General features: G+C 38.9%; 1 protein-coding gene across 3 annotated transcripts in view; it reads right to left on the bottom strand.

Annotated features, from left to right (window-relative positions):
- Positions 1–15,812, bottom strand: part of EIPR1 (EARP complex and GARP complex interacting protein 1) — an 82,935-nt gene that overhangs the window by 16,826 nt on the left and 50,297 nt on the right. For all 3 annotated transcript variants that reach the window (XM_057431910.1, XM_057431911.1, XM_057431912.1), the window contains 2 exons: positions 9,320–9,419; positions 1–137 (listed from right to left, as the gene is read on the bottom strand). In XM_057431910.1, the coding sequence (XP_057287893.1) occupies positions 1–137; positions 9,320–9,419 (237 nt within the window). The remainder of the gene's footprint in view (positions 138–9,319; positions 9,420–15,812) is intronic.

The following is a 15,812-nucleotide window of genomic DNA, read 5'->3' as shown; positions in this document are numbered from 1 at the left end:
CTCATGCTTCGTGTATCCCATCCTCGAACAGTGGTGTCATTGGCTGTTGCAATCTGTGTGCAATTGTGGTGTGGACTCCATCTTCCAGAAGTAAATTTTAATTGTCCTTTCCCTTCCAAGGCTGCAGAACTAGAGAGCTAAAATAATGAAACAAAGCTGGCAATGTTTCTAAATGCAGTGCTAAAAGGAAATTAGGTTCACTGAAGACAAAACCTGCACAACAGCCTATTGTTCCAAGCGTAACAGACTACCAAAATCCTAAGTTAAAAAAAAACAACACAACAGAACAAATGAAAAGCTAGAGCTGATTCTGTACCTCACTAAGTAATTTCTACAAAGGCTTATGCAGCGTAATGTATTCAGAAATACTAGAAGTACTGTTCTACTTTATAAACTAAAATAAACAGTTTCAGATCATTTGTTGAAACAGGAGATAGACAATATGGGCACACTGCACAAATCTGTGCTGACAGAGGGGAGATTTAGATATCATGGGAAAAAAAAAAAAAAAATCTTCACTGTGAGGATAGTGAGGCACTGGTTGTCCAGAGAAGCAGTGGATGCCCCATCCCTCAAAATGTTTAAGGGCTGGTTGGACGGTTGGATGAGGCTTTAAGCAACCTGGTCTAGTGGAAGGTGTCCCTGCCCACGTCAGGGGAATTGAAACTAGATGATCTTTAAGGTTCCTTCCAACTCGAACCATTCTATGATTATGTGACTCTGAATTCATCCAGTTCAATTCCTCCAGCTGCAGGCAACCATGTAGTCCTTTCATACCTGAACCATCCTACAATCGTTCGCAATTTCAAATACCCTCATCATATTGGCAGAACTGAGTCATTCCCAGAATCCACATATTTTTAAATGCTGAGTTTCTACATCACAGCAAGAAAATATTTTTACTCCTTAAACACAAGTTTTCTGATTTATACAACAAAAATTAAACATCAAGTTCATCCTCTGAAATCTACTGTTGTTCCTATATACTGATGATGGATTCCAAGTTTCTGTCATCAACAATTTCCATCATTTCACTCCTAATTCTATACTACCATTAAGGAGACCATTAAACAAAATGAATCCCAACACTAACTCTTTAAAAACTAGTCTTCTATCCTCTTTTTGATCTAGTAGCTTCTCTTTCACGTTTCTTCAGACATTTTTTGCCCTCCTTTAATTGATCGATGTTTGTTCTAGTTGCAGTAATTATGGGGCACTCTACAAAGTTCTCCACTAAAGTCCACAATGTATTTCCTGCCTTGAGGAACAGAAGACATCTTGCCAAGAAAGCATCTCATGCTTATTCCTAACACCCTCCTATATTTGGATACATTACTTTTATCCAGATAGACTGTGAAATCTTCACCCACAAGATCTTCCATCTTGCCTGGAATGCCACTGCCAGATATTTCGTGTTGTCATAGAACAGAATCATAGAATCATAGAACAGTTAGGACTGGAAAGGACCATAAGATCACCTAGTTCCAACCCTCTGCCATGGGCAGGGACACCACAGACTAAACCATGTCACCCAAGACTCCATCCAACCTGGCCTTGAACACCATCAGGGATGGAGCATTCATGGGCATTCATTCATGGGCAACCCATTCCAGTGCCTCACCACCCTCACAGTAAAGAACTCATTCCTTATATCTAATCTAAACTTCCCCTGTTTAAGTCTGATCCTGTTACCCCTTCTCCTATCACTACAGTCCCTAATGAAGAGTCCCTCTCCAGCATCCTTGCAGGGCCCCCTTCAAATACTGAATTAAGATCACCTATACATTAAATGCTACTAAAGAATCCAGAAGGGACAAGAAATCTATGAAATCTAATTAATCTTTTGGATTAAAATTATCAAATCTGCATCTCTGCTCTTCCCCTTTGTGAAAATATAAGGCAAAGAGAAAAATACCTATATTTTAACATCTTCATTTCATTCTGTAACACTCATCTGCCATTCCAAACACAATGCATTTACCCAAGAAGGAGTTCTAGTGATTTGGTGACATCTGACCTAAAGTCTGCATACAGAAACAGTAACTGTCATCTTTTCGGCACAATCCACCCAGACTTTGTGGATTGGTTGGGCTTCTCTTGGGTTCAGCTAATGATTACAAATGACAAAGAATAGCTAATTTAATTGCAAAAGGTAATGATGCAGGGAGCATAAGATTAGTTTCACCCCAGAAGATAAAAGTAGTGATCAAAAGGACAGGAGAAGCTTGTCTTAATGCAAATGCAGGCAAATATTCCCGTATTAGTGTAATGAAGAAAAAACTTAGCAAAAAGCGCTGGGGCAGGGGACGGGAAGGAGGAGAACAAAACCCAACAAACCTACAAAACCATAACTTACAGTTAGTAAATGTTTCCTATGACAGGCTGACCAGATAATTCAGAGAATGAACACACAAGTAATTTAATTACAAAAAAGCTCTGAAAATACCAGGAACCCTAAAGTTCTTCATGGTAATTCTAATTAAACATATGTCTTGTAACTCCCAGGCAGATAGAAGAGATGCACCCAGTAAAAGACTCTGAACTTTTGATCACTGTAAGCAAGCACAATTTTTGGCCCATGCTAAATTTTAAGGCAAATATCATATCAATTTTTCACCAGTACTACACTTAGGTTATAGATGAACTTTCTCACAAACATGAAAAGTTCATAAAAAGTAGCACTGGGTTTACCTCTTGCCATGGAAATTAATACTGGCTATAATACATACCTATCCAAAAAGTAATCACTTGAAATGTGTCCATGAAACAAGAGCAGTGCTGCACCAGTGTAATGAATACCCGCTTACTCCCATTACTTAATACAGATTCAGCAGACCAGATCCTACTATTAATGATGATAATGCCATTCAACTTGAACACTATCATGGTTTTGTTAAGGGAAAAAACTCAAGCACACAAATATTTTTATTATTTTAATCCTAGGCTATTGATTTATTCAGTTAAAATAATGTATACACACACAGGTACATGGTTATTTCAGTAATTAAGTCTATAGCAACAAAAATATTTTGTAAAGAGTTTCTTCCCCTCAACAGTCCCTACAGAACATGCAAGTTTATTAGCTACTTATTTCTTTGTCACCATCTGCTAAAACCAAACAGCATATTAGGCAAGACACCATGTGTCTAAGACATGCCAAAAATGGACAACCCTTTATCCTAGTGTACAATAAACTCCATGTTTCTTATTTAAATAATCTCCTTCTGTATCTGCATAGAAAAAGCTAATGTAAAATTCCTGGCAAGAATTTCTGTATAGCACCGACGCCTATAATCAAATAAAATCATAGAATCGTAGAATGTTTTGAGTTGGAAAGGAATTTAGGATCATCTAGTTCAACCCCCCTGCTGTGGGCAGGGACACCTCACACTCAACCGTGTCGTCCAAGGCTCTGTCTAACCTGGCCTTGAACACTGCCAGGGATGGAACATTTACAGCTTCTTTAGGCAATCTGTTTCAGTGCCTCACAACCCTCACAGTAAAGAACTTCTAATGGTTTCCATGGACTGTCTTCAGAAAACCTCTTTTCCTTTTTTTTCTAATACATGTCCCCTTTTTCAGTGCTGGTGAGAGTCTATTTTTTTTTTCTGTAGGCTGTTCCATACTTGTTTTCAAGGCCAAAACGAAGCTCTTCTTATTAATATCCCAAGGAAGTGTGCTTCTACAACCACCAAAACCGCATTAAAACACAAATCGTGCTTTTTAGGGTTATAACATGTTTTGCATCCAACAATCATGAATAAACAGGATATACACAGAAAGAAATCACTATTTCACCAACAGCTGATTGGACTACAAACACTCCTTGTATACGGTGATAGGCAACTGCAATCTTTACTGCATACCCCTACCAGTGCTGTCTTCTAACCAATTTGTTCTCACAGTTTTCTCTTTCACATTCTAAACATAGAAACATAGAATCGTTAGGGTTGGAAAGGACCTTAAGATCATCTAGTTCCATCCCCCCTGCCGTGGGCAGGGACACCTTACGCTAAATCATATCACCCAAGTCCTCGTCCAACCTGGTCTTGAACACTGCCAGGGTTGGAGCATTCACAACCTTCCTGGGCAACCCATTCCAGTGCCTCACCACCCTAACAGGAAACAATTTCCTTCTTATATCCAACCTAAACTTCCCCTGTTTAAGTTTGAACCCGTTACCCCTTGTACTGTCACTACAGTCCCTAATGAAGAGTCACTCCCCAGCATCCCTATAGGCCCCCTTCAGATACTGGAAGGCTGCTAGGAGGTCTCCACGCAGCCTTCTCTTCTCCAGGCTGAACAGCCCCAACTTCCTCAGCCTGTCTTCATACGGGAGGTGCTCCAGTCCCCTGATCATCCTCGTGGCCCTTCTCTGGACTTGTTCCAACAGTTCCATGTCCTTTTTATGTTGAGGACACCAGAACTGCACACAATACTCCAAGTGAGGTCTCACAAGAGCAGAGTAGAGGGGCAGGATCACCTCCTTCAACCTGCTGGTCACGCTCCTTTTGATGCAGCCCAGGATACGGTTGGCTTTCTGGGCTGCAAGCACACACTGAAGCTGGCTCATGTTCATTTGCTCATCGACCAACACCCCCAAGTCCTTCTCCGCAGGGTTGCTTTGAATCTCTTCTCTGCCCAACCAGTAGCTGTGCCTGGGATTGCTCCGACCCAGGTGTAGGACCTTGCACTTGGCATGGTTAAACTTCATGAGGTTGGCATCAGCCCACCTCACAAGCATGTCAAGGTCCCTCTGGATGGCATTCCTTCCCTCCAGGGTATAACAGCAAGCAAAGGATGGGGTACAGAGTTAATTTTGTTTACTTGGGGTTTTTTTTCATTTTGTTTTTGTTGTTGGTTTTTGGTTTGTATTTTTTTTAACAGAAAGCCATCTCAGTAATGAACCATTTCTTATTTTCCCTCATCACTCCCTGTAACCGTCAGTTCTACACAATTTTTTTCAAATATAAAGTTGCTTCACAATAACAGTTATTGTTTTTCAGCCTTCTATGGATTCTAACAGGGAGGTAATTTCTCAGGCAGGAAGTAATCTTCAAAGATTTCAGAAACACACAGCAGTTGATTCTAAGCCTGGATTTCAGGTTGTCATCATTTTAATTAGTGGAAAGTTTATGGTAGGCATTTTAAAGAGATGCTCATGCTTTCCTCAGTCTTGCTCAACTGGATGCTGGTTAACTCAGGAACCAACAGACATATGTGAGACAATTTTTTCACAGACAAAAATTTGTCTGGAATGCAACAATACCAGTCATTTTAGAAGAGATTCACCTGGCTTAAGATCTAGATACCTGGAGTTTTGCCTCTTGACTCGACTTCCAAGAGTCAAGTTTCCACAGACTTTCACTATTAAACTTCACTTTAAAAGTGTCACAGACTCAGTGATGAGGTAAGTACTATTAAAGAGTAACTCAAAATTGCTGGAGCAGAAGAGTGATAATGGTAAACAGTTATTTCCAGGTAAAATTTTAGCCACAAGCAATTCTAATTTACAGTACACTCACATGAGATACTAGATTATTTTAGACAGAAATATAGAGAACCAGTCAAATTCTGTATCAGGTCTCTCGAGAGCCCAACTGCAAAATCTAAATGACATTCCTAACTTCTGCAAACTAAGGTGTCCTGGGTTCAGCAGTAGCAGTCATGTTTTTCCTTTGTAGTAGCTGGTGCAGTGCTGTGTTTTGATTTCCAGCCCGGGAACAGTGCTGGCGATACCAATGTTTTCGGTTGTTGCTAAGTGATGTTTACCCTGACCAAGGACTTTGTGAGGCTCACGCTCTTCCAGGGAGGAGGGGAAGCTGTGAGGAAGCAGAGACAGGGCGCCTGACCCGGGCTAGCCAAGGAGGTATTCCATACCACAGCACGTCATGCCCGGGGTGGGGGGTAACTTGGAGTTACCCGGAAGGACACGGGCTTCTGCATGAGACTCGTTTCTTGGCCGGTGGTATTGTATTCTCTTCCCTTGTTATTTTCCCTTATCATTGTTGTTGGTGGTGGTAGCGGTGGTGATTTGTGTTGTACATTGGTTGCTGGACTGTTCTTGTCTCAACCCGTAGGAGTTGCACCCTTTCGATCCTCCTCCCCGTTCCTCCGGGAGCGGGGAAGGGGAGAGCCCCGGTGGGGTGGGGGGGGGGGGCCTTGATTGTTGTCAGCCCAGCACCACACACTGGGAGTGAGTGAACAAGTTGCCTGATTGGGTTTAAACCATGACATAAGGTTTTATCAAACATTACAGAATGATCCTATATGAAGATGTCAGTCAGGGGTTGACAGATCTAATTCCATAGTCTTAGCTTCATTAGACAAAACAGGGTTTTTGATGCAGAATCTTTTTTTCTTGTTTCCTTTGATCAAATATAAGCATATAACAAATGTTACAGCTTAAATCCCTTTAGCTCGTTTATCATTTACTTTGCCTTCTGGATTCCTTCTTTTGGCATCAATATTTGATGCAGTATAGGCATACTTTAAAAGTAAGAGAATAAAAGATATTCTAGTGTCCTGGGTTCAGCAGTAGCAGTCATTTTTCTCCTTCTCAGTAGCTGGTGCAGTGCTGCATTTTTGACTTGCAGCCTAGGAACAGTGCTGATAACATTGATGTTTTTAGTTGTTGCTAAGTCATGTTTAGTCTGACCAAGGACTTTCCAAGTCTCATGCTCTGTCAGGGAGGAGGGGAAGCCGGGAGGAAGCTGAAACAGGACACCTGACCCAAACTGACCAAAGAGGTATGCCGCACCACAGCACATCAAGCCCAGGATGTAGAATTGGCGGCAGTTACCCGGAAGGGCTAGATCACTGCTTGGTTGGGCTGGGTATCGGTCGGCAGGTGGTGAGCAGTTGCATTCTCTTCCCTTGTTATTTCCCTTATCATTATTATTATTGGCGGTAGCAGCAGTGGTTTGTGTTATACCTTAGTTACTGGACTGTTTCTTATCTCAGCCTGTGGGAGTTACATTCTTTCGATTCTCTCCGCCATCCCTCTGGGAGCAGGAGGGAGGAAGTGGGGGAGCAAGAGAGAGAGTGAGTGGCTGAGCTTAAACCATGACATCTAGGTAAGGAACACTAACTGAAATACTGAGAGGATCAGCAAACTGAACATTTCTTTGAGGACAGAAATATTGATTTCCAAATTCATGCTGAGATTAAATTGCTGAAGAGTCTAGTCCTCTGCAAAATTCTGTAGATCCCAATTCTATCAACAGAAGGAAAGAAAATGGAAATAATTCACAAATATTTGTGTGACAGAGTGAGGAGGTTAATTCTGAGGAAAGGAATATGTCCTGGGTTCAGCAGTAGCAGTCATGTTTCTCCTCCTTGGTAGCTGGTGCAGTGCAGTGTTTTGACTTTCGGCTCGGGAACAGATCTGATAACAAGGATGTTTTGGTTTGGCCAAGGACTTTGTGAGCCTCATGCTCTGCCAGGGAGGAGGGGAAGCTGGGAAGAAGCAGAGACAGGACACCTGACCCAAACTGACCAAAGAGGTATTCCATACCACAGCACGTCATGCCCAGGATGTAACTGGGAGTGAGCCAGAAGGGCTGGGAGACGGCAGGGTTGGAGGAGGTATCGGTCGGAGCTTGGTCGGGCTTGGGGGGTGAGTTATCGGTCAGCTGGTGCTGAGGTGTTGTATTCTCTTCCCTTGTTATTTCCTTTATCATTATTATCATTGGTGGTAGCAGTAGTGATTTGTGTTATACCTTAGTTACTAAACTGTTCTTATCTCAACCCGTGGGAGTTGCATTCTTTTCGATTCTCCTCTCCGTCCCTCCGGGAGTAGGGGGAGGGAAAGAAGGGGGGGGGGTGAGTGAACGAATTACCTGACTGGGTTTAAACCACGACAGAATAGTAAAAGGAAGATGTAACATGCAAAATTTTAGTAAATTAATCTCAAGCAAAATAAAATGAGAAAAAGTGGTATTCATTGCAAGACTCCCACATATAGAGAGACTGGTAACATACTCACTAGAGAGCATCCCACAGAACACCATATTTTGGTCTGTGTGTTATACAGGCATTAGGAAAGGAATACTGACAAACTTAGGAGTAATACAAATCCAGTGGATCCGATGCCACAAACAAGTTCCTGGAGGCCAGCCTTCAGAAACTTTAAATATCAGTTCAACAACTGTTAACAAACAGTACTTGGAAGAAGCCTTGGCAGGTAACATAACACTGACTGGAGTTCCAGGTGGAAAAAAACTTTAAGTTTTCTCATCTAGTGAAGTAACCCAAAGGGCTTAATCATAAACACAAAGGATTAAACTATATTGTGTTACACTGACACTATGGAAAATCTAACAAAATAATAACAACTCAAGCCTTCACCTATTTGTGCACAGTCAGACAGTACAACCACGAAGAGTTTGTGGACAGTGTCTTGACTCTTCAAGCAATTGCTAAGAATCTAATTCAGCAGCATCTAAGAAACGAAACTAACCCTGAACTGACGAGTTAATTCAAGAACTGACAATAGACCAACTGAATAATAATGTCCTCGACATAATCAATTTTCATTTTTAAGGACACTGACCCAAATGAGTTTGTACAGAAACATTTAAAGTTTTCTATACATGATCTATGTCATTATACATAAATAAGCAAACCTTTTTGTTTATCTATAAGAGGCGTCATAATTAGACAGAAAATTATGCCAATGACACCTTTTTATATATGTTCCTGAATAAGAAATCTTTAACAGTGAGTGAAATAATGTGAATAGGTAGTATAGTACTAAATTCAATTAATACTAAGAAATCAACACAGTGAATAGTAAATAGAGACATCTATATTATGCCTATGTATACAACAAGGATGATAAATTATGTAGAGGGCTGCATGGTATTAACCAATGAGTTAATATATTATTACCTGAATTCAATAACTTTTGGCTTTACTGACCACCAATTTTCCCTTTTACGCATTTATCAAATTTGCATTGTTTTATTCTAGATTGTTCACTGTAAAACCAGTAAAGTAAGGGGAACTCTAGAAAAAGGAAAATATTTAATCACTAGCAACAGATACAAAATACCACCCTAACACTCATATTCAAGACGATTGATGGAATATTCATTTCCCCCACCCACATTAAAAGCAACAAGGTATTTCTAAAGAATAGTTAAAATATTAGCAAATTATAAACTAGCATATAATTTTATAATTTTATAAGATAGCTTATAATGTTAGCTTTATAGATATATTATTCGCTAATGATGCTGTTGTTTGAACTATATTCAAGTACGTCATGCTTTGTTTAAAAAAAAACCTTAAAACTTAAAAATTCTTAAATTCTTACCACAGCTTTGGTTGAACTTTCCTGTAAATCCCACAATAATATGTTATTATCAGCCAGCGAAATCACCTTTTTACCGTCTCCCATTGGTTCCCACATAACACTGTAAAACAGAAAGAGAAAACAAAGAAAAACACCCTAACATTAAAACCAATCAGAATTTGCACTAGAAAGCCATTTTAATGCTGTGGATCTAATCTACTCCAAAGTATATTAAAATATTAAACAGCATTTCTTCAGCTGAAATCTGACCCATATTTTAAGTACAAAATCTGTTATTAGCTAGCAATCTAGCAATTTTTACACATGCTAGATGAACATTACTGCAGCATCAGTTACTTAAAAGGTATGTGATACCAAATTTACACTTGCTTATCAAATCTTTTAGTCAGTGCTAATGTACACATCATTTCCTTTTTGAGTACCCTCTGACATCCTGTCCAAAACCATCAGGAAAAAAAAGTAATGCTACCAGGTTCTCTAGATGATCTAATGGTAAAAAGATGGTTTCTTGAAATCCTTACTCCATCTGTTGTCCATTCTGCATACTGAATCAGTGATTATGCAAAACAAACAGAGATTATGTCATTGTAGGGGGTTGGAACTAGATGATCTTCAGGTACTTTCCAATCCTAACTATTCTGTGATTCTATGCCTGTAGCAATCATTCTGCATACAAATGCAGCAAGAAATGGACCTTGCCTACATTCAATTTCAAGTGCTTTAGCTTGAAACCTCAAAGTTCTTCATATGTAATGTTGTGCATGCTTTTTGAAGATGCACCAAAAATCATAAGCCTCATAGCTTTGATGCAACCCTCTTCCAGTTCAGCAGCTGTCATCATGACTCAGTCAACATACACATTTTACCTGTGATTCACCAGTTTTGCGCTACACATGAAGGAATGCAAGAAATAAGTCCTCATCCTCTAGTTCTACCTATGTGAAGCAGCATATTCAAGCCAGTCAGTATGGGCAGCACAGCAAAATATATGCACTATAACACTAATAAATTCACTGAAGATAACAGTAAGGTTAAAAGAAGACTCCTTGTAATTTGATGAAAATAGGCTTCCATACCCAACACTTCTAAAAGTAAGTTGTGCAACCTCCTAACCATCTTATATTGAGTGCCACAACATATCTGAGGGCAGAAGATCACAACTTTAGTATCAATAGCTACATGGAGAAACTTCTTCCCATCTCCAGACAAAAACTTAAGCTATTCAAAGGCATTCGACACGTTGTTGTCATCCTCAGTACACGTATGAAGTACCACCCCTTGAGGTTTGTCAAGAGTCCATCACTAGATGCAAGTTCTCTAGTCTGTTTAACTTTTTGTACGAATCAATTCAGTATCTGGACTGAGGAGATGAAAGGAAGTTGCATGAATAGATGTAGCCTTGGACAAGTGAGTCCCGTGTTAGGCAGCTGCTAGCTACCTTCCTAACTTTGTGCTGCACAGTATGTCTGCTTCTGTTTTATCCCAGATTTTGCATTACTCCTACCCTCCCCTAAGACAGGTTCTTCCGTGAACAGTTTAATTGCTTTTTAACCTGTACTTTCAGTAAAACAAGCATTAGATATACAGGCAAAAGACTGCACCTGTTTGCTGCCACAGAGAAGCAAGAGCATGCAGAGAAAACAGAACTATGCTAAAAATAATTAAAGCCAAGTAGATGAAGCAGCTTGAACTATACCTAAAAGGGTGTGTTGGCTGACCCCTCACCCACCAAACTTTTCCCTAGTATAACAGAGCAGACCAAACAAAGGATTAGCTTCTGCATCTCTCTTCTGCTGGAACCATTACCTACATCTTTATTATGTTGTCAATCCATGGAAATGAACTACTTATAAAAGTTAATTTGTAATGAGCTCTCCTGAATTAGGACAAAATCACTTCATTTAGCCCACTAAGCTACCACCACGTTTTTAAATGTGTTTTAACAAGGGCATGGAACTAGAATGATTCTATGATTTGCTTCAAACTGGGCTGATTTGTCTGTAGTATTGCCCACCTTGGTTTTAAAAGTGTTCCTTGTTAAAGTTGTATGGCACAACTTGGAGAAAAGAATTCATCAACTAGATCCTTCAAAGTCATGAAAACATTTTATGAACACATGTAACAGGATAAAAAAATTAACGTATTATAAGCTGTATGTGATCACAGCTAACTTTCCACAATCCAGTTTTCCAAAGCAAAATTCAAATACTTCAGGGCCACCACACAACTGAATGGGAAACTAAGAAATTTTTAAGTTGATTTAAGTCCATCATTTTTCTTACATGTTGCTGAAAATATAAGTGGTATTTGGTGTGATTTATGAGATAGATTTTTAATTATAGACAATGAAATCTGGTTTGACCAATTAACTCTTAAGAGTTCTTCCAGTCAGAGTTCAATACTCTTTATGCCTGTTGATGTATTTTCATGTCTTCTGCACTGATCACTGAATTTCCAGTTGTAAAATCTAGATTGGAAGCACTTTCTTTGATGTTTTCAAAGGTAGGAAGCAATTTCACATCTTTAAGTGTCACTGAGCTTCAAGGTAAAGAATTATTATAGCTGAATACAGTGTGCTAATCAGAGCCAATTATAAGCCAGCTGATATACGTTGCAAGGAAAAGGTCTCTCCACATTCCCTCTGTCCTTCTGAGATGCCTGCTTTTCTTCTGTTTGTCTTTTATGAAAGCTCATTGTTTTACAGGCGTGGCTGATCATTCAGATTTTACAATCTAAGTGGAGGTTATTCAAATCACTTTTCGTAACACATTCTGCTGCATTTTGTAGCTATGACTGAATGTTAAACATGAAATATCATGAAGAAGAGGAAAAGAAGCCCACAGAACACTGGTGAGTGAAAAAAAAAACTGGCCTTCAAAGCAAGATATGAATTTTAGAAAAGCTGAAGTTTTCATTTAGAACAACTTTCAACACAGCAGAGGTGGTGATAATCTTTAAAAAAGGAAAACAGATAAACCAGGCAATACCATTTTCCTGAGTGTGCCAACAATTGCTGATGCTTACAGTTTGTGGAAATGGACAAGATAATTGTCAAATTCACAGCTGCCACTCAGAAACTGAGTGTCAACTTCATGGCTGCTCTTTAGATAATCTACAAACACCAGACATAATCTACAAACAGCAGACAAGCAATTATATTTGTTGCCTTTTACCCTATTTTGTTATCATCTGACTCCTGATACTTCAAATTAGCTTCTAGCTAGTAGCTCTTGGTAAAAAAATTAAATCCTACAAAGAATGTTTTCTTAATAAAGAAAAAAAAAGAATTTAAAATATTCACTCAAATGTGCACATGAAAGGACTATTATCCATGTTTTATGTGAAAAGATAGTTAACACCATCATTTATTAACGTACTGAGCTTTTACAAATGAACAATTCAAAGCTCTCTATTATAGACTAAAGAAGAATAAAGCAACATGCAAACACTTTCATAGATGTGAACTGCAGTCAGCCAGAAATTGTTGGACAAAGCAAACATTAACTACCGCTTAACCATAATTACAGAAGTGACAACCATTTATTTCTAGAAGTGCAAAAATTCTGCTAGACTGAAAACCGTCATGCACTGCAAAATGGAAAATACACCCAAACGGTTGGTAACCCAGCAGAACATCCTGCAGCCTCAATGCAGCCCATCACAAAAATTCATCTGTTATAGACTCAAATATTCTGCCTTCTTTGCAGCACAATGATTCAAATGCAAAGGCGACTCTGCTAATCATACGATTAGAACATGTATTCTAAGAGGAAGGTGATTAGACTGAGGACAACCTGGAACACAGAATTCTTACCCCTTGCCACAAATACTCTACAGAGGAGCCACATTTCTGAATGAAAATAGTTCTGGCTATTTTGCAGTGCATTGAAGTCCATGCTGCAGGAAGCACTTGTAAATTATGCTTTATCTCAAAATTCTCAGCCACTGAGATATAATCCGGTGTCCAACTTCCCAAGACACAGTAAAACAAAAAACTACAGCTTCCTAAAAAAACCTGAAAGACAAGGTGAATTTTTTTTAGGTGCCTTTTTAGTTAAGAGGCTGCTAAGAAGAATGAGAAATGAAGTTAAAGATTATTTTGGACAAGAACCCCAAAGACAGATGGGCTTTATTCTGACCTTTAAATTATTTTTACACTCAGAAATACAAAGAGTATCCAAAAAGGAGGCAACTCAGAATAAGAACTTGTCTCGAAATTTTTTTTTCCCTACATTGTCATACTACAGTCTTAGCAACCCCCCAAAGTCTTTTTGAAAAAAAAAAAATCATACAGCAGAATGCAAAATATTAAAGGATAATCCTTAATATTTGTATTTACTTCACTTAATCTCCTTGCCTACTACAGTTGCAATTAAACACATTTATAGTGAGAAAAGGAATTGTGATCCTTGCTTTACAAGGCCAAATAAATGTCAGCATTGAAAAGGTATTTATGAACACGTAAACATTATATAGACAGCCTGAATCACAGGAATTCACAATCTAAAAGAAAGCATGGTAGTACATTTGTTACAAGAAAGCAAATATAGGAGTTACTGATTTTAAGTAGGAGCTCCTAAATATCCATTCTGTAGAAACAACTATTAAATTCCTGTTGAGCTATTCATGATTTAAAGTGGTGATCAACAGGTGAACACCTCCGTTGTTCATAACAATCTCAGACTTCTGGCTGGCTGGCCACGGCTTTACAGAATAACGCTTAAAACAGCAAAGCAAAATCATACAAATATATTATACAGACTCAACATATGAGCTGAACTGAGATAAACTGTCACTGTAACATTTCAAGTCACAAAACACTATAAACGGGAATTAACATCTCTAGTCTGCAATATAACCAAGTTACCTACATTCTGTACATACTTGAAGCACAGTAAGAGTAATTACTGGTGGATGCAAAGCATAACCTATGCAATCAAATAGGTGAAACACTAAACAGCAAGACCTGCTTTACAGAAAGCAAGCTGTAACTAACCATTTTCAGACTTAAGGCATCAGTCAGCCATTTTTCTGTGTTTATTTGTGAAGCAATAAAATATCCAAGTTCTATACATGGACAGTTCTTGTAAAGTGCGCAGCAAAAGCAACCTACAGTTCTTCAGATTGCAACAACCTAAGAAATCTTTAATTTCTTCCCACTGACTTGCAGGTGAAGCCAATTATTTCTCCTGTGTTCAGAGAGATAGCCCAGATGAAAATCCCACAGAGTAAGAATCTCATGGGTGGGACTAACTGGAATCCATACTACAAAGCAGTTTTGCAGCACAGTGTTATTAAGGTCCTGCGGGTTCTCCATGTTCATTTGGTATTGCAGACAAGCCGTTAGAGCTGATTAACAATCTTACGAAGCTTACTTTGCCTGTTTGTTGTCACATGTATTTATTCCAGACAGATGAGAAACATTAATTCATCTTTCCAGAAAAAGTTCTGCTTTCAAAGATACAAAAAAGTACACTAGTTTTTTTTAAAACACTGCTGTTTCCTCTAAGGTCTGCCTCTTACTAGCATATTCAGCATATTACTAGATTTTTGCTCAACTTCATGCTTGTTGGGATAGACTGTTCTTGAGCTTGGAAGTGGCAATCCTTGAATATTAAACAGCTTTCTTGGACCCTTCTTCCCTCTAGGATCCTGTCACATGGGACTTACTCAAGCTGATCCCTGAAGAGGTCAATGTCTGCTCAAGGATTGTGAGCTTGGTTTTTGCCCTACACCCTCTTCTCAGGATCCTAAATTCCACCATGCCATGGTCACTGCTGCCAAGACACGAACACTGGATTATTTACAACAAGAATACTTAAATACTATGGCAGAAACTCACAGGTAATACTTTAAGGCAAATACAAAACTCCTTTTAATTTCATTGTTTCATCCCATATTGGTCAGGTGCTAAATACATGTCTATGTATACAACAGGTCTATGTAAACACATTTTGTTAAAGTTTCTGTGACATTACCATGATGCATATTTTACAGTAGTATTTCAATTATCCTTTAATTATCCTACTGTTACTGATGGTTGAAATATCTGAGGACTTAATGGCTATTTAAAACATTCTGGAAGTTCTTTTTGCCTTTTGCAAGTGTTTTAGACCAAGTCCATGTGACGTACGTGTGCTCAGACAGCAAAATGCACTACAGCTGTAAGGGTTTTTTGGCGACATACCTACAACAACAAAAGGTGTAAAGTATATGCAGTTAAATTACTTCAGGAATGCAGTGTTTTGGCAGCACAGTTTATGGCACCTGTTGAACTCTATAACCCAAAAACATTTTACTAAGTGTAAGGCCATGTATCTGCTTGTAGGATTTGCAGATACTATTGTACAGACAAATATTCTTAACAGTTTTAGGAACAACTCACTCAGGGGCTGAAACCTTACCACTGATAAGAAAAAGAATCAATTGACAAGATGCTTTGGAAATGAAATATGTCCAAAGAGTGAAATCAGAACTGTTTGGGAAAGCATGT

This window comes from Pezoporus wallicus, unplaced genomic scaffold (assembly GCF_028554395.1).
Source record: "Pezoporus wallicus isolate ANWC-B61680 ecotype Strahan unplaced genomic scaffold, APGP_CSIRO_Pwel_v1 contig_161, whole genome shotgun sequence".
Lineage (NCBI taxonomy): Eukaryota > Metazoa > Chordata > Aves > Psittaciformes > Psittacidae > Pezoporus > Pezoporus wallicus.
Note: the sequence above shows the minus strand (reverse complement) of the source record. Positions and strands in the feature narration are given on the sequence as shown.